Consider the following 20,013-nt stretch of genomic DNA (forward strand, 5'->3'; position numbering starts at 1 on the left):
CAAAATCCTTCAGTCTTGAACTAGAACTGAAGTGTAGTCTATAATTGTATAATACAATTCTATTATGTATAAATAATCACAAGTGAAACAAGATAAAAGCTGAAAATAGTTTTACCAAAATGTCTTATTCGGAATATTTTGAAACCTTGTACATAACCTCATGTTTTGTAAGTAAAATAAAAGAATTTAATTTTGATTAGTTTCCAATATGTTTTCTTTTTCCTTTTCTCTTACCCTTGCCTAGTGTTCACTGGTGTGTGAATGTACAGTCCCGGAGAATGTGGGCGGAAAAGACCACTTACCTTTTTTGAATGCAGGTATGTACTTCACAGTCCTAGAAACTTACATTGGTTTCATGCGGACAGGAATTTTAATGTCCTGTGAAGTCAGTACTGAACCTGGGCAGCATTCTCACAGAATGAATCATTTGTGAACACTTAGTAATTGAATTGGTAATCGTGAGGAGCCAGCCGGGGGGGGGGGGGGAGAGGGAGAGACCCAACAGTTCCATAAGAAAGATATAAAAACCTTGGCTATATGACAAAACCAAACCCTATGAACTGTTGGATTTTATATTATCTGAAACAAGACATACTGGGGTATTAGAAATGTGAAGCTCTTATTTAGTTTGACTTTGTTATTACAGAACTCAGAATAAAGTTGCTAAAACAGGTAAATATGTGGTTCCGGTAGGAAAAATTCTTAGATGTGTTTGTACATTCTTGGGTATGTATGTGTAGATTATATTACTTCTAGTAATGTATTTGAATTTCAATAAGACATTAAACTATGTGCTAATTTATAAACTTGTGACTCAAACTGAGACATGGTACAGTTAAAAAAATGTGATGAACTATATATATAAATTATGGAACTAATATTTAAATAATGTAAATTATGATAACAGCACCATAATAATTGTAATAATTGTAAATAATAACTATGACAATGCTAGGCAATATGCTTAATGCCTTTATGCCTGTCTTACCGTGCTCTCTGATGGCTGATGTGTGCAATGAAGAAGGCACTACCATTATCCCCATGTGGCAGATGAGGTGAATGGTCAAGGTCACCTCCTTAGCAATTTAAATCCAGGTTCAGAATTTAAATCCAGTGTGGATGCCAAGACCTTTGTTCATAATTACTGGGCAGTGCTATTACTAAAAAGTCATTAATTAATATGTTGATTTAACAATAAAATAAGCTTTGATATTTTTCTAGCTCTGCCACACTGTACATTTAAACAGGCATAGATATCATTATAATCAGCTTAAGGAATGATATCAAACTTCAAAGGCTAACTAATACACATCTCCCAAACTATGAACAGTTGTTCCCTGAAGGAAGCCACTGACAGCAGAGAATGGGAATGGAAAAAGGGAAAACAACCCTTTGACTGTGTTTGTACATACAGAAAACCCAACATAAAATTTAACAATAACAAAACATTAACTCTACTTATGTAGAATGAGGGAATATACCAAAGAAAGCAGCTGCATCTCAATTTATGACCAAATGACAGATTTGTATTTCATTTTATTTATTTTAAAGGATGTAATATTAGAGGGATGTTCATTAAACAGTGAAGGGTCTACCAGACAGTTAGACTAGCCATGCACTGTCAAAGTACTTGATAAATTATCAATGTGGTTAAAATACCTAATGTAGACTCAAAGGGACCTCCTCACTTTGATTTTTCCACCAGAAAGTTGACTAAACCTTTAATACTTTTTAAAGTATATCTAGAACATCTATATAATTTGCTAAATTTTGAGAAATGAAATCGAGTGTGGGCAACGTTAAGTTTATTTTCAATACACATTGAATGAATCAGGTTAACACCAAAATCACCTATACTATCATTTTTTTAACAATTCACTCATGTGAACCTGGTAGATTTTTTTATGCACACACAAAGAAATGTATTTTAAAATATCAGTTGGTTTAATATAAATTCCAAAGAGATAGAGAAAAATGGCTAACTAAGAGACTATGTCACCTGAGGAGGAAGTAGAGGCAGAGAGAACACAGGGAAAAATAAGTCAGAACCCCCTGGCATGGCACTGTGCAGTAACATCTGGAAGGCGCGAGTCTTAGAGTTGCAGTCTTCCAAATTACAAGAATACTGTTCCTAATGTATAAATTGTGATGTGACAAAGACAGCTGCCACCGCATTGATGAGAGCAGCTGCATTCTGCAATTCAAATATCCTTACTTAGTGGAATGAGACATGATTCATCATTGCTTTTTTTCATGAAGGTGACAGTTTTGGGGGTGATATGCCACTTAGTTCCAGTGACATTTTTTCAATCTCCTTAGTTGGGTCAACCTGGAGGAGTGCTCAGAACCTGGGATATATGCTGCACATATTTTCTCTTAGCCTTCTTTTTTTAGGCAAAGATAAGACTAAATGACAATCAAAGGTTATAAAAACTAGATTTTCAAAGTATCTATTAGGGTGACGTTGGTTAATAAAATTATATAGGTTTCAAGTGTACAGTTCTATGATACATCATCTGTCTATTGCATTGTGTGCTAGATTTTTAAAAAGAATTAAAAAAAACAACTAAGTAGTGTTCAGGAAATGTTTCTGTTCAAAAAATATAAAAATGCATTGTGCAGGTTTAGAATATGTATGATTTTGACCTATGTGTATCTTTGTCTTTTTGTCTATTTTTTTTTTATCTGTCTTAACTCGGCAACTTTGGAATGAATCCATTCTATTCCCACTTAGATTTTTTTTAATCTGTTGGCAAAGAGAGTTATCCATATTCTTCTCAAATCTGTGCATTAATGTGTTGCATGGAAGTTGCCAGCCTCCAGTGAGTTATGAAGTACTTATTGAGTGAGAAGGAGAGAATGTCATATCTCTCAGCAGCTCTTCCCTATTCTATTTATATCTCCAGAGGTTTCATTTATAATTCAGAAAAGTCACTTATCTGTTGTAAGACTGCAAAAGAAAAAGCTCTTCCCCCTAAGGTCTCCCTTCTTGCCCGCCTTGTGTCTTGCAAGTTGAATGTGGCTGGGGAATGGAGGGCAGGAGAGGGAGGAGGAGGCAGAGGAGCGAGGCAGAACTGATGGTTCCAGGAGCCAGAGAAGTGCTTCACTGTTTGGCTGACCGAATTCCTTGGAGCTATGGGATTTTGTATTCCCTGAAGCAAGACGCCTTGGAAGGCATTAAGTATTACAAGGGGAACACTTTTATTTGGTTTGACTTTCCAATTATAGAACTCATAGAATAAAGTGGTTGAAATGGTAGGTTTACCTCTTGAATGATCTGTTTATTCATTTACGCAAAATGGTAGTGAGAACACAGAAATCTAGTTCTTGCTGGGATGGGGCAGGAGGGGAGGTTCACTTTGGATGTAGAAGAGTACAAGACAGTGATGTCCTGCTCAGTCACATCACTGGCAGCACCTTGTGTCCAGCAGAACAGTCACGAATGGGCTCTCATCGTTGTCCTACAAGAACCTCGGATGGACCGTCATATGTGGTGTCAGAGCCTAGGGTTGCCAGCTAGCAGTGTGACCATGGCAGACAGATCAGTCTCTCTGCATGGCAATTTATTTCTTTTTGGCTCTCAACTGTTTGAAGTAGTTATAGCTTAGTTTAGCTTTTGCTTCATATTTTTTCCTTTTTTTTAAAAAAAGTATTCTATAAACGTATATATTTTAATGAATTTCACAGGGTCACAAATGTCTTTGTCATTGACAGTGTCTTTCTCGGGAGTGAGTTATATCCTGTAAGCCTGACCACAGATACACATTTTTAAGTTTTTGTCAGGATGATAATTATCTCTATGTTGAATATGCCCAATTTTCCTTGAAAGAGTACTTCAGTGCACCCTTGTATTACTGTGCCAGATCTGTGGGGCTGGTGGCCCTTGTCCCAAAGTTTCCTATTATCTGCACATTTCGAGTGAGTTTCCCCTGTCAGTAAGTGTTACATCAGATGTATTGTCTTCTTTGATTGAATTCCATACTTCTCGAGTCATGAAATTATTCTGTGCATTCTTTAAAGACCACTTTCATGCTGTATATACATGCTGTACACCGTCCTTCTTGTTCACCCAGGGTGTGTCTGCAGCGTTGATTCCCATGCTCTGTGAGCTGGGATCTGAACACAGGTGAGGATACGGCCCTACCAGCCATCCTGAATTCATGCACTTCTCCCTATTTAGAGAATATAGTGGCATTTTTACTTCTTGCTTCATAGATGAATCACACCTCTTCACAAAATGGGCCACTATATATTTGGTTCTTTTTTTTCCCCAAAATAAGGTTAAGACACTGCAGTTGCTTTGCAGAAGACACGAGAGCTTAAGCTATTTAAGAGGGAAGAACACTGCTTGTTTATTTCTGTACCTCGAGGACCAGGATAAAATAGGAACTCAATAAATGCTCGTCAGATGGCTGATAACAGGCCTATCTTATCATTTGAATTTATGCTTCAGGTAATGAAAAACTGCACTGTTATTTTTTCCAGGAGAAAGATGTTCAAATGAACTATTTAGGCTGGAAAGAAAATAATTTTTTACTCTTCTTAAAGATCATTACCAAATTCTCATTTTGAAATGTTTTCTCCCTCATATCTCAACACAGATGTTAGTTGCCTTTCACAGTGTCACACAGCCGAGCCACTCATTCCGGTTCCATGTCCCTTACCGTGCCACCAGCAGTGCAGTGCATAACTCAGTATTTTAAGAGCTTGTCCAAATTTTCCCTCTATACTTGAGTCCTGATGAATTCCAGGAAAAAAACCAAAATCCACCCCCATTTTTCCTCCTTTAGGTGCTAAATCTACGACCTCATCAAATTATTTATTTATTCACTTATTGTTGGCTTATAAACAACAAACGTTTATTACTCACAGTTCTGGAGACTGTAAGTTCAAGGTCAGGACACTAGCACCACCATACCGCCCTGAACGTGCCCAACCTTGTCACATTTTCTATGTCATTTTGTATTAACAGGTATCTCTGCTGTATTTTATCCATATCAGTTTAAGTAGATGTTCCCCTTGTATTTCTAACTCTCTGATATATAAAATTTGGAGTCGTTTTGGCTTCTACCATTGGCCCTTGACCCTATATTGTCACCCAGATTTCTTTGCCTTTTGCTGTTTTAACAAATGCGATGGAGTCCATTAACCTTGCTGTTTTTGGAATTCCTATATATTTTCATTACTGTGTGCTAATATATTTAGGATGTTAAGTACCTTCGATGAAAGAGTGAATTTCACCACCTAATATTCAATGGAATCACCTGACCAGGCGGTGGTGCAGTGGATAGAGCATTGGACTGAGACATGGAGGGCCCAGGTTTAAAACCCCCAGGTCACCGGCTTGAGCGCGGGCTCATCTGGTTTGAACAAGGCTCACCAGCTTGAGCCCAAGGTCGCTGGCTTGAGCAAGGGGTCACTCGGTCTGCTGTACCCCACCCCCACCCCCCCGTCAAGGCACATATAAGTAAGTAATCAATGAGAAACTAAGGTGCTGCAATGAAGAATTGATGCTTCTCATCTCTCTCCCTTCCTGTCTGTCTGTCTCTATCTGTCCCTCTCTCTGTTTCTCTGTCACACACACACAAAATCAATGGAATCATCTCTTAGACACCTTTAAACACTTCCACTATCTTTCTGAATACATTATCTTCTCCAGTACTCACTTTAGGTAATAAAGGCAAGAAAGTAATGGAAGCAAAAAGTTAGTTAGTGTTTTGTGGATGAATGTGAGGAGGCCCTTTTTCATTCTGATGCCTGTGCTGTCCCTTGAAGTGAGGTTCTGATTATGTCCTTGCCGCTTGCTTTGACCATCTCCCCCCTCCCCCCCTCCCCCTCTCCCCTCCCCCGATGTACACGATTGGCGCTGTGAGTGTTCTCCTCTTGGGGAAAGTAAAGCTGGGGAATATCTGAGTTGCAAGATTTAAGCTCCTTTCTGTGGAATGTTTCCATTTGCTGGGTCCTGTTCTGGGTATAGGAGATAAAATGAAGATTAAGAAAATAGCACAGTCCTGGCTTTCACAAAGTTCACATTGTCATGGAGGACACACACACAAAAAGTAAACAGTCCATAATAGAGATGGGGATGCGAAGTACAAAGGAGAGACACCTGTGAGGAGGCAGGGGACAGAAGCCAAGGAAGGCTTCCTGGAGGAGATGCTAGCTGAGCTGAGTTTATAGGATGATTACCAAGAAAGAAGGATGTTTCTTTGAATTGCAAGGAATGCCTCAAACAGAGGCAAATGAACAAGAAACACTATATGTTCAGTATACTACAGGTGGTTCCAGGTTGCTTATCATGAAATATGAGCCAGCTTCTTCTCTAGTTTTGTCCCTGTCCTTTATTTTAATGTTTAAACTAGAATTGAACAGAACAAATCAAACTAGAAGGAATTAAGCAAATCATTTTCTTGACCACAGAAAATTTAACATCTAAATTCTACACATTAAACTCAGCAGTTATCATAAGTTGGAGACTAAAGTTCTACAAATGTTTTTATGTTTCATTCTGATATCTGTTATAGATTCTTTTCATTCTTGGCCTTGAATTGAAGATGGAGGATCAAGAATTTGTATGCATTTAGCTACACTAGCACTTTGTCCAACTCAGCTCATATTCCATTTCAATTTTTTTCCCAACACAACACACACAATAACAATTTAGTTTTTATAACAAATCTAGAGAATAGTAACTAAAACTTTCTCAAGAGTCTCTTTTTTAAACAATTAATTTCATCTTTATTATTCCTTTTTAAAATGTTTATTGAATTCATTGGTGACTGGTTAATGAAAGTATTTAGGTTTTAGGTGTGCAATTGTATAACATCGTCTGTATATAGTATTGTGTGGTCACCACCCCACGTCAAGCCTTCTTTCATCACCATTTATCCCTCTGTCCCCTCTTCAACTTCTTCTAGCCCCCTTTCCCTCTGGTAGTCACCATACTATTCTCTGTGTCTATGAATTTATTTTTCTTAATCAATTCACTTTTTTGACCCACCCTCTAAACCCTCCCTGTCTCATCTTTATTATTTTAAAAAAGATATCTGCTGTATTTCCAGAGTTCTGTCATGTTTTCTTACCTTTTGTTTTCTGTTAACCATGCTTAGGACAGGATTTTAGTGATTTTTATTTAGTTATTTTACCTAATATTAAAAAGACACACCCTACATTTATTATGTATATAAACCTAAGATATTCTCAAGTACAAATAAGGGAGTGTCAGTATCTAATTGGATTACACAGGCTCATCTCTAGTAAGTATAATGTAGCATTTGGAGAATAGGCGATATATGTATACTTCAGCTGAATAATTGAACTATTACACAACTGCATAACTAAAAGCTACAGAATGAATAGATTATCTACAAAAATCTGCAGTACATTAAAATAATGATTTTATAAGGCTTGAAGCCAGTAATCTAAGATTCCATTTAAATGTGTGACTCTTACCACCTCTCAAAAGCAAGGAAGTACATGAAGATAATCACAGATGAGCTTCCTCTGGAGAAATACGTTAAAGAAAATTGGTGAAATCCGGCTTTTTAATGATCTCCTTGACCCTGAATCCAGATTTCCAAATGTTTCATCCAGTTCTCTGACACCCCTAACAGAGACACAAAAAAGAGAAAAATCACTCCATGACTCTCTGGTTTATCCTTTCTTCCCCAGGTTGTGGGAGCAGCCATTTTTTTGTGTGTGTTGTCCAAGTGGTGGCTTTATTGAATGTTTCCTTGGCATCTTTACTTTGATAATTCAGAATTGGAGCAGGTGGGCTTTCACAATTTCTGAATCCCATTAAAAAGCAGTGGGTGCATTATCTTGTTAAAGAGGCCCGGTTATGGGGTCTGGGAGAAACAATATAGAAATCTGGGTTGTGCTTCAATTTGGTCGGGTTAGCGGGGTAGGGGTGGGGATCTGTCATTTACTTTCTGTCCCTGTGTTTGTTCACCTTATGGAGTAAACCTCAAGGGGAATGTATCCCTATCTGGAGCAACTTAGAACTTGACTAAGTCATCACAAGACCATGATGTGCTGTCTCCACTGCTTTCCTCCTGGTAGAATCTGTCACATGATATTTTTAGTAACTGTTTTAGAAAAACTAGTGAAAAAGATGAAGAGAATACACACAAGGCTCTCCTTGAAGCATGGAGGGGGGAAGAATTTATAGTAGACGTTCGATATTGTTACTAGGTTGAGCCTGTTGTATGGTCAGAAATGCATCTTTAATCATTTTTTATTTTTAATTGCAGTTGACATACAATATTATATTAGTTTCAGGTATATACCCCAGGGATTAGACATTGTATAACTTTTAAAAAATATTTTTATTTATTGAGATTTAGGGAGAGAGGCAGGGAGAGAGAGAGAGAGAGAGAGAGAGAGAGAGAAACAAATATAAATTTGGTGTTATTTATACATTCATTGGTTGATTCTTGTATGTGACCTGACCAGGGATCAAACTCACAACCTTGGTGTATAAGGTTGATGTTCTAACCAACTGAGCTACCTGGACAGGGCCGACATTATATAACTTTCTATGTGATTATCCTGATAAATCTCATGTTTATCTGATACCATACAGTTATTAGAATGTTACTGACTCTATTCCCTATGCTGTATTTTCCATTCCCATGACTATTCTGTAACAATAAGTATGTACTTCTCAGTCCCTTCACTTTTTCCTCCCATCTCCTCCTATCTGAAAGCCCTAAAATGTTCTTTGTATCTATGAGTGCTTCTGTTCTGCTTGTCCATCTATCTATCTATCTATCTATCTATCTATCTATCATCATCATCTTTAGGTACAATTGTTGAGAGATATGTATTTATTGTCAATTTATTGTTCATATGTTCATATTTTTTTCCTTCTTCTTTAAAGAAGACCCTTTACTAGTGTATGTAGTACTGGTTTGGTGGTGATGAACTCCTTTAGCTTTTTCTTGTCTGGGAAGCTCTGGAGATCAGTGGTGGCATCAGTAGGAAGCCAGGGAAGCCGGAGCTGACCATGACAGACACCTTGTACATCTGGAGTGTGTGTGCAGACTTGTTCACATTTATCTTCACTGTAGGGCAGAAGCATTGAAAAATGACAAAACCTTTCATTATATATGGCTCATTGTTTAGTATTTGACGCATGAATACCATGCTTTTAATTTATGTAAGGATAACAAAATCTCCCCACTATCAACTCAACAAGAATTTTGGGTTGAGATATCCTATCTGGTCATTTTGGTAACCAATGCAGCAAATTTTCATGGTATTTATAAGTCAAGCTCCATATGTGTGTGTGTATGTGTGTGTGTGTGTATAAAATTTTAAGTCAGATACCATTTTATGGTATTTTAGAAAACAGAGTAGTTATTCTTGCTTTATACATAGTAGGTTTTCAATAAGAAATCCTGCTGAATCAAATTGGATTGAAAGTGGATCACATTATATCTAAATTGAGATCCTGATAAATATATAATATTTAGTATTAATGTTTGGAGACTTGTTTCAAAGGATCAGACTTATATCATAAAAGTTATATAGGAGACATTATTAGATATGTGTATATATATATATTTTATGATCAAGTTATCTGACATTTTAAATTACTTGCCTATGTATTTTGCTTAAAAACAGCAGCATTCTCATAGAGTCCTTGGATGTTGTATACTGGATGCACAGAGGAAAGTTCTGGGGCTCTCAATTTCTGCTTAAACTATTTCAACAAAGATTTACATTTATACTACAATGAAAAACATTAAAGCAAAATCAGTAAAATCAGAACTTGAAGGACTAGTTTTGTGATAACAGAAAATAGAGAATTTTATAATTTGTGAATTAATTCAAACTATAAATTATTGTTTTATAGAAGGCAAGAAAAATCCAAGAATTTTTAATCAAGGCTTGAAAGATGCAATAATTCTGTATACTATCTTTAAAAAAAAGGTTTAAAAAGTCAGCAGATATTCTGAGTATGGATTAACCAAGCAGTTGAATATTTATTTAGGTTAATAAAAAAACAAAAAGTTGTACATTTTGGAGACTGAGATTTTGTCTTACTATAAAAGGATGCATTTATATTCCTGATCATATTAACTATATTAGAATGCATGAGATCCCAGGAGTGGTTTAACCTGACTGACACTACAGTGAATTCAATACATACTTCTTTTCTTTCTCCAACTCTAGAGATATGATAATAGATGTTGTAGTAAAATTCTTATATCTTTGAAACATTGTCACATTAAAAATGAATGAAATAACCTAGTTTTTTTTTACTGACTTGCTGTAAGTTTTTATATTTTAGATAAAATAAAATGTATCTGATAAAGCCTAATATTCAAAATATATAAACAACTCATACAAATCACTAGCAAAAGAAACAAACGCTCCAATTAAAACATACAGATAGCCAACAGGCGCATAAAAACATGCTAAACATAACTAAACATCAGGAAAATGTAAATCAAAATTACAATAAGATATCACTTCACACCTATTAGCATGGCCATTATCAGAAGACAAGAAATAACAAGTGTTGGTGAGGGTGTGGAGAAAAGGGAACCCTTGTGCACTGATGGTGGGAATGTAGATTGGTGCAGCTACTATATAAAATAGTATGGAGTTTCCTCAAAAAAAATTAAAAATAGAAATATCATATGAGTCAGCAATTCTACTTCTGTATATTTATCCAAAGAAAATGAAAATACTAATTAAAACAGAGAGATGCACCCCCATGTTGGTTGCAGCATTTTTTTTAATAGCCAAGACACAGGAACAACCTCCACGTTCAGCATTGAAATGAGTGGATAAAGAAGATGTGGTGTACACATACAGTTGAATATTTAGCCATTTAAAAGAATGAAATCCTGCTATTTGTAACAACATGGACAGACCTTGAGGGCATTATACTAGGTAAAATAAGTCAGACAGAGAAAGACAAATACCGTGTGATCTCACTTATATGCGGAACTTCAAAGAACAAACAAACAAAAATCAGAAACAAAGCAAACAATAAAAGAATAATTAAATAAATAACTAGAAGGTACTTTGCATTAATGCTTTTGCTAACTGATCTTCATCTAATGTCCATACCTTGAAAATCTAACCATTAAGCTTTTTTTTTTTCTTCCTCCTCAGTGTTAAAGAACCCGGTGTGTAAACTATATAGATTTCCCACATCTGATAATAAGTGGATGAGAATCCGGGAGCAGATGTCAGAGAGCATACTTTCTTTTCATATCCCTAAGGAACTGATCTCTCTTCACATAAAAGAAGATTTGTGTAGGTAAGAGAAAATAACTTATGATTATCTCTCACATTGGTTATTATTTTCTATAAAAATATGTTTTTCTTAATGTCTGACGATAATATAAAATTCTAGACCTGCACTGCCCACTTTGGTGGCCGTTAGCCCTAGGTACCACCTAGGCTAATTACTTGATATGTAACTAGTCCAATGTCTCTGGTTCCAGCCCCAGTCAGAGCTTCATTCCAAGGGCACTGGCTTGACCCCTGAGCTAGTTATGTAAGTGTAAAATCCACACCAGATTTTGAATTTTTATCACCCCCAAAAACAAATAAAAAGACTGATGTCATAATTGGGATTAAATGAAGACATTATTAATTTCACCTGCTGTTACTAATTTTCTTAACATGACTACTAGAAAACTTTTAATAACATATGTAATGCTCCTTTGTGGTTTGCATTATATTTCAATTCAATAGCTTGAAGTCTAGCCAATAATCTGAGCTTTGACCTTACTAATAACCCCTGTGTCTTTACCTTATCTTTTTGGTTACTGTTTTTCATAAATTCCTTCTTGACTCTTCTTTGCTACTTATCTGTAACAAGACTCTGACATCTGTTGGTCAGAAAACCCTAAGACATGATTGATAAGGTATGCTATGTGAATGGACAGTATTGTCATACAACAAAATTAAATCCATTTCTGTAATCAAACAGAAGAATGTGAGATGAGAAGTTCTCTGAGCCATGACTAATCAATTTGTTTCTCTGCCTTATATACCTCCAGTGACTTTAAAAATGATGAATACTGTTTTATACTAGACACTGTTAAGACCTTAAATCTCAGAAAATTAGCAAATATTTTTCATAGTTAACATTTTTTCATTGCTGAAATACACAGCCATAGTGAAATGTCCAAAATTTGGATTTCTGCTTTATGTGTATATTAGTACATCAAAGTACTTAAGAATATCGTACCTCTTTGGTATACTGCACAGTCTCCAGAGATGCCATATTGACATAACCCATGTTCACACCATGGACAGGGCTGATAGTATCATCATAATCCTCACAGCATTTTAGTCATTGATGGGCCACATATACAAGTGTAGTCTCATAAGATTATACAAGAGCAGAAAAATTTCTGTTATCCACCTACTGATACCATAGCAGTCAGAAGGTCATACCAACACCAGGCATCCCTCACGTGTTTGTGGTGAGGCTGGTATAAAGAAAGGCACTGAATTGCCCATCCTAGAAAAGTATGGCACATACAATCATGTATAGTCATTATACTTGATAATGATTATAAATGACTGTGCTGATTTATATATTTACCACCCTATACCTTTTATTGTTATTTTAGAGTGTACTTTTTCTACTTATTAAAAAAATTGCTATAAAACAGTATGCCATGTTATGCCAGAAGCAACCTCATATATCTCTTGTTTACTATATCTCTTGATTGCATCATATTCTCTTGTGCTTGATTTAATCTTGTGTTGTTCTGCACAATAACATGCTGTATGGGCTTGTAGCCTAGGAACAATGGGCTAGACCCCTGGTCGGCAAACTGCGGCTCACGAGACACATGCGGCTCTTTAGCCCCTTGAGTGTGGTTCTTCCACAAAATACCACATGCGGGTGCTACCTCAATAAGGAATGTACCTACCTATATAGTTTAAGTTTAAAAAATTTGGCTCTCAAAAGAAATTTCAATCGTTGTACTGTTGATATTTGGTTCTGTTGACTAATGAGTTTGCCGACCACTGGGCTAGACTATTGAGTGTGTAGCAGGCTATGCCATCCAGGTTTGTGTAAACACACTCTATGATATTCACACAATGACCAACTCATCCAATGACACATTTCTCAGAATGCACCCCCGTCATTAAGTGGTGCATGATTGTATTTGTTACGGTAGGAATGACTGCACAAATACTATAGACGTATCCAAGTGAAAAGAACAAGAAACAGTATTGGGTTTTAGGGGGAAATCGGTCAGAAAACAGCCTGGATCTAGGGAAATAAAGATTGAAAGTTGGACAAGAAGGTAGATATTTGAAAGTAGCAGAGTGAAGATGATCAAGCCACAGAAATCAGACAACAGTTATTGGCTGGGGCCAACAGAAGCTGGAAGATGTACAGGAGTTCTACCTAAGCAGACTACTTCAGGAGTCAGCTGCAAGAAGGAATTACTATAAGCCAAATTATTCAGTTCTGTCCCTACCTAGAAATACATGGTATTAATAGTAGGTGATGGGCAGAACAGATCTCAGGAACGATATACAAGTTTGCATGTTGGAGTAGAGAAGCCCAGAGTCTCGATCATTGAAGTCACAAAAGAATTATCATCCTCAACATTTTCGTATTCTAGATTAGCGGACCCTGAGAACCACTCTGACTAGTGTCATGTAAAAGTCACATTTCATATGGACGGAGTGGAGAGAATAAATGTTCCTCACAGGGTCTATAGAATAGGGAAGGACTCCCACCAGACAAGCCATGTTAGAGGAGTCAGGCAGAACTCTTCATCTCCACTTCAGCTGAGAGCCACAGAGAAGGATTATCTGGGGAGGCAGATAAGTGAGGCTACACCTTACCCTGTAAAATGGACTTAAAACTGCATTTGACTCAGCTCATCCTAAATTCCCACCAGGATGTCTATATAAAGACACAAAATGGAAAATGATGACCTTTCACAAAACACTGGACTCTATTAGTAACATAAGGCTATATATAACATAATGACTAATGATTACGCTGATATTTTGGGGTTGAAAATATTAGTCGATGGACTGCTAATGCCATTTCATCTAAAAATACAGCAAGCTAGTGAAAAAGAAAGTGCAGAGCAGGACGCCTGCTGCCGCCCCATCTGTCTTTTGTCATCAGGTTAGAAATCCCAGAAAGGCTCAGTGCCGACCTTCTGCTGCTTCCGAGGCGTCCCCAGCACTCTGCCCATCTCCTGCCCACACTCCTAGTCCACGCACAGCCCTCTGCCTGTCCATCCACTGACCATGAGTCCCAGGGGAAGAGGGTGTATCAGAAATAAGGAGAGAGCAGTCACCAAGCCACTGAATTTCAGTAGGCATAGCCTCTATAATGATTGTTTTATTAACTTTTTAACACACTGAAGTGTTGTCCACCATCTTGTTCTCTTGCCTTTCTCTGTATCTCTTTTTTTTTTTTTTTTTTTTTTGCTGTGCATTTGTAGCCAAAAAAAAAAAAAAATAGAAATAAAAATTTCAAACACATGGAAAGGGTTAGTGGGCAGTTTGGATGGAGACAAAGGAACAGTGCTTGCAAATTATTAAGTTTCCTGGCAAGGGGCAGAGCTAAGAACGGTCGTAAGCATCCACTGGGAATTTCTCATAGAAGAAAATCCTATTTCAATCCTATAAAACTAAACTGTCTAGAAAACCTATTCGATTCTGAAAGTTCTCTAGGTACTGTGATGACCAGCCCCTCCCACTTACATGTTGGTTTCTCCTACTTCTTTTCTGTGGAAAGCTCCCATGACTAGACTGTGTTAAAAATATTTTTAACAATTAATCTTTAAATTTTCATAAAGAAAGGGAGAAAGAAAATTCATGCTGAAAGTAGAATTTTTCCTAACATTGTAGGAAAGTTGACTCGCCATCTCAGGAGAGTATAAGAAGGAGTGGTTGTTATGAAACATGATCAGAAAGCCACAAGAAAAGAACCATCGTGCTTTGGGGAACATGGTGGGAATCATGCAATTTTAAAGGGCAGCGGCCACATGAAATCCACCTCACCAGCAGAAAGATTTGAAACAGAGACATCTTCTCAGTAATGGGGAAGACAAACATGACAAGCTCTCCTCAAAGGCTCAACAAGGGTGAAAAAAGTTTAAAACGATGAGCAAGAAGATATTAGATATTCAGGGCACAAAGCTGGAAACTACCAAATAATTTTAAGCATTCTTGGGGAAGAACAATTAGTACAAAAGCTTGAGGGAAAAAAAAACCAGTGAAAACTTACACAGGTTTGTCTTTATCTTTTACAAGCCTAAGTCAGGATCACATTACGTTTTCCTGCAGAAGTCCATGGAGTAACATCGAGTGACTTTTGAGAGAAAAAGACTGTGACCCCACTTTATCTTATAGGATCAGGTTTTTAATTTTTTATGAGTGAAGGCAATGGAAATGACATACTTCAGTGTGCACTCAGAAAATGTCAGCCACAAAACCTTCTTGAAAAATCTATTTGAAGCTATATGCCATTCAACCGAGGATACAACTGAAGAATTATATTTATCATAAATTCAAATTAATATAATATAAAAGTAAGTAATATTATAATATGAAATTAGCCTGATGTAACATAAGAAATTAAATTAAGATTGTAAGAATGGGACATTGTCTTGCAAAAGGACTTTAAAACATTTTTCTTGGTTGGCGGCGTCTCCAGCCTAGACAGAGCTTGACTCTAGAGTTCTTTTCGTAGCTTCTTGTAACCCTAGTCTGATTTCGAGCCCAGAAAGTATTTCACTTGCCTCAGTCTCCCTCCTACCCCCACCCTGTTTCTCAAAACCATTTATTTTTTACATTTTTATTTCATGTACTCTAAACCTAACCACCATTATTTCTGGCCTGTGATAGTATAACAGTCCACTGATGACCTCTTGTCCAATGGCCTAACTTCCTTAGGCTCCACGGCTTCCATTGCAGACTCACACTATCTGCTTGCAAATGTTATATAATGCAGATTTCCAGTAGATTCCTGGAAACAGACTTCATATTTAACCTTTAGAGAGCTAGACTAGAATTATGTGTCTGAAAGGGAAGAGGGGGAGGTTCTGCTTGCAAAGCCTTCAATATAAGACCTTGCTTCTGATGAGTTGACTGGATTGCCCCGCAGTCAGGATACTTGAAGAATTTGGCACTGAATAGCAGACCAGGTCTTTGATCTGCATACGTCAAGTTAGGGGGATAAGGCCACTGGTTTATTATGTAGTTATTATAATGGAAAGAAAAGGAGAGCGCCATGTTGAAGACAGCTCAGAGATCTTGTGTGTGTGTATGCGTGAGCGTGTGTGTGTAGGTCTTTGCCTGTGTTTGTAATGCTTTAAGTTTCCCAGTCCTTCCATCTGGGTTGCGTGCAGACAAATTATGTAGGTTTTGGCAAACCAACACCTATAAAAGTTTTATAGTTTGTTTTAATGTTGCTACATATTTTCTTTACATTATTTTCTCCATATTTTGTACTACTTCAAAGTTTTGCTGTGCTCAGTCTACATTGAAATACGTTAGTTACTAGGTAAAATGATTGTACCCATAGACTTGATGCTCCATGACAGCTACAAATATAGCATTAAATCCTGGTGTGCACATGGATATGTTCAGATGGGAGACTCTGGTGGCCGTATAGTGGTTGGCTTTATCAAAAAGGTAACATTTCTGCACTATAAAATGATATTTGAAAATCTATAATGGTACAAAAAGTTTTTTTAAAAAATGAAGTATTTCAGGAAAAATGATTCCCATGATTCATAAAACTCCCCAGGAAAACATTAGTTCGGTCTATATCATGCCTTATCCTCCTTTTCCCTTCTTCATTTCTTTCCCTACATATTTTTCTTCATGATTTCAAGTGTGGAGAAAGAAAGGAACTCTCTAGCATATAGGTTAGTAGTTTAGAATAAAGGATAAAGATGTTTTATAACAATTAACTTGAAGACTTTCTTAGGTTTTTATATAAAACATAACTATGTGTGTATCCTGCAGAAAAACAATCTTGAATATAAAAAAAAACTAAAGCAAAATACTTCAATAGGAAAAATGTGCTAGAATTTGGGATACATATTTAAAAGTTTTATTACCACTTCTTTGAGAAAATGTACATGCTTTGTCTTAGATACTGATGTTTGTAATGTACATGCTCTAAATTCATGGTGATGAAATATTTTATATTAATGAAGGCAAACACTTTTATGTTCAAATACTATATACTTCAAATACTGTATATTTTTATAGCTATATTATTGAACCATGATAATTGTGTCGCTATAGCTATATATTAATCTATTTCTTGAACAAGTATTTTTTCATCAATGAAAAAGACAGTAAGATATTTTTAAATCCCAGGTTAAAAACTTAACTGTTGCACCGAAATATATATTTCAGAGACATGTTCTACATTTTTACTTACATAGTATCATATGCTGTTAGCATGGTATTCTAAGCACTATATCTAGTTTAAGAGAAACGCAGAAGATACTTAATTTTCTGACCTTCTGTCTTACCTTATACCATTTTGTGACCACCATTTAAAAATAGGTTTATTTTATTTCAAACTAATAACATTGTAAGAATTCTTTTCTAAAAATGATGCAAGTCTATATTAGGAATTATATTCAGATAAATTTTATTTTGAAAACATTTTCACTATACAAAAAGATGTACAGTAGGATTTTGCAACATTGTGACCCACCCAGTCCATTTAACATGGTTTGGCATTCTGATATATAATGTATGCTCCGTTTTCAAAATGTATGCATCACCAGACTAGATTACCCTTCACATGGACTCGCAGGCAAGCAGGACCGCCTGTCTACCTGCTTCTCCAGCCTCTTCTTCTGCCTTGTACACTTTGGCATGGCTGAATTCAACACATGCCTTTGAAGATGTCTCTACCAGTATTTTCATACTTGGATAAAATGAAGGCACACTGAAAATCTTTACTGACCTTAATGTAACAGTGATTAGTAGGAAAGTCAGAGGCCAGCTATGCTATTTAGAATTCCTATATAACAAGTAAACCTCAAACTAATGAGATCACATGGATGCTGTATCTCTTCTTCTTTGTTTCTCTTTGTATTCCTTTCTCTGTCTCTCTTGCATGCTCTCTCTGAGAAAAATCTTAAGTCCTATAAATCCCTAAGGGATGCATAAAAATATCCCAGCAGGACTCCACTGTTGATTCATACCTGATCAGCGTTATTTCCTCTGTTCGTTTTTCTCCACGCAATGTTGATGCGCAGTTGGGATACTGTATGGTATACTATTTATCACAAAAAGTGCATTTGCCTTCCCAACTCCTAGTATTGAAAGCAGATGTCAGGTGCCATTAGGTTCATTGTTATGGATTCGTGGTATCATTTAATGAGAAGTCCTGTAGAGCACTTAGCATCACCAAGCTGGCGACAGTAATATGTGTTTGATTTTGCTGTTTGAGTATTAAATATCCCCACAGAAACAAAAATGGCAAAACTCATTTCGAAGCACATTTTTGTCTATTGTGCCAAGATTCTTTATATCAAATGAAATGAGTAGGGGAGATTGGATTATAATGATAAAAGCCCAAGATTGGAATTATTGTTGACCTGTGTTCAAAACCTACATCTGCCATTTGATAAATAATGATAATTTGTTTTAAATTACATAATTTCCAGGTTGTTTTTTTTAAAACTTTTTAGATAATAGTATTATTACTTGTCCTACAGGGCTACTGTAGTAATTAAATGAGTGGTCAAAAGACTCTATTACCTATAACTGTAGAGCTGTGTGTGTGTGTGTATGTGTGTGTGTGTAAATGCAGCTCTAAGTTTGGATGCTGGTTCCCACAACTCCACTTAATAACTCGGTTACATGGCACAATTTATGTGAATGCTTTCATCTTCAGTTTTCTCAGTTGTAAAGAAGGGATCAAATAATAAATGCACATGGTTATTGTGAGCTATTGATGAGAGCCCCTTGTGCCTGTATACGTAGGCCTGTTATATGTGGAGACCACTTATATCATTTATATAGAGGATCACGTGTACACAGTACATACTCAATACATCAAACTGTTATTGTTGTCACCTCAGCTAACAGTTGATAATGTTTCAAACAAAAAGGTCTATAATTTATTTTAATCTCCTTTGGCTTACTAACTGAGCACAACTATGGTGCCACAAATTCCCAGTGGACAGAAAAGCAGACTGGCCATGTCATCTCCCAAAAGCTGCTACTTGGAGTTGAGACAGTGATTTGGGAAGGAAAGGCCTTCAGATTAGTTAGGGCCTTCTGGACCACAGAAAAGGAAGAACTTGTCAATTGTTTTTATTGTTGTTAAATGAATGGAAAATAAATGAGAATTCTGTTTTGCTGTTCGACACTTCAGCAGTTATGGTCACCAACGCTGTGTGCTAAGTGCACACTCGAGCCAAATATTTGAACCGGCTCCCTGTTGACCTGGGTGAAGATTAATTCAGATGAGGCCTTCAGGGGTAAGATTCCATTCTTGTCCTCTTTTCAGGGATACTATCTTAGAAGAAACCACACTCACCAGGAATTACAATAAAAACAATAACATGATTTGCTGTCACCAGACCTGAGTACTGTACAAGTCTTCATTCTACCACTTCCTAGCAATATGATATTACACAGGTCACTTCACTCTCAGTTATGTTCTTCTCATTGGTCCCAAGCAGTGTTGTTCAGTAGAACTTCCCAGGATGGAACGTTCTAAACTGTGCAATCTAATAGCTGTATATCTGTTGAGCACTTGACATGTGCCCAGTGCAACAGAACTTTTAATTTTGCTTAGTCCAGGTCTGGAACAATGATCTCTGAGGATTGTTTTGAAAAAAAGAAAAAAGACATACATTCTGTACCTGGAAAGTCCTATGGTATCCACCAAGCAGCCCTACTACCGAGAATTTGGTGGGGTCTCTTGGATTCCATCTACTTATGAAACTTAACTGGGTCACATCTGTACTCCAGCTCCAGGGCTGGGAGTTGGAAGAGCGTCTGTCCAGAGAGGTT

At 36.7% G+C, this 20,013-nt stretch overlaps 1 protein-coding gene across 15 annotated transcripts in view; it reads left to right on the forward strand.

The window, feature by feature from the left end:
* INPP4B (inositol polyphosphate-4-phosphatase type II B) overlaps positions 1-20,013 on the forward strand; it is a 708,587-nt gene that overhangs the window by 500,022 nt on the left and 188,552 nt on the right. For all 15 annotated transcript variants that reach the window (XM_066232845.1, XM_066232867.1, XM_066232856.1 and 12 more), the window contains 2 exons: positions 245-317; positions 11,131-11,278. In XM_066232845.1, the coding sequence (XP_066088942.1) occupies positions 245-317; positions 11,131-11,278 (221 nt within the window). The remainder of the gene's footprint in view (positions 1-244; positions 318-11,130; positions 11,279-20,013) is intronic.

The sequence above is a fragment of the Saccopteryx bilineata genome, chromosome 1, assembly GCF_036850765.1.
Source record: "Saccopteryx bilineata isolate mSacBil1 chromosome 1, mSacBil1_pri_phased_curated, whole genome shotgun sequence".
In the NCBI taxonomy this organism is placed as follows: domain Eukaryota; kingdom Metazoa; phylum Chordata; class Mammalia; order Chiroptera; family Emballonuridae; genus Saccopteryx; species Saccopteryx bilineata.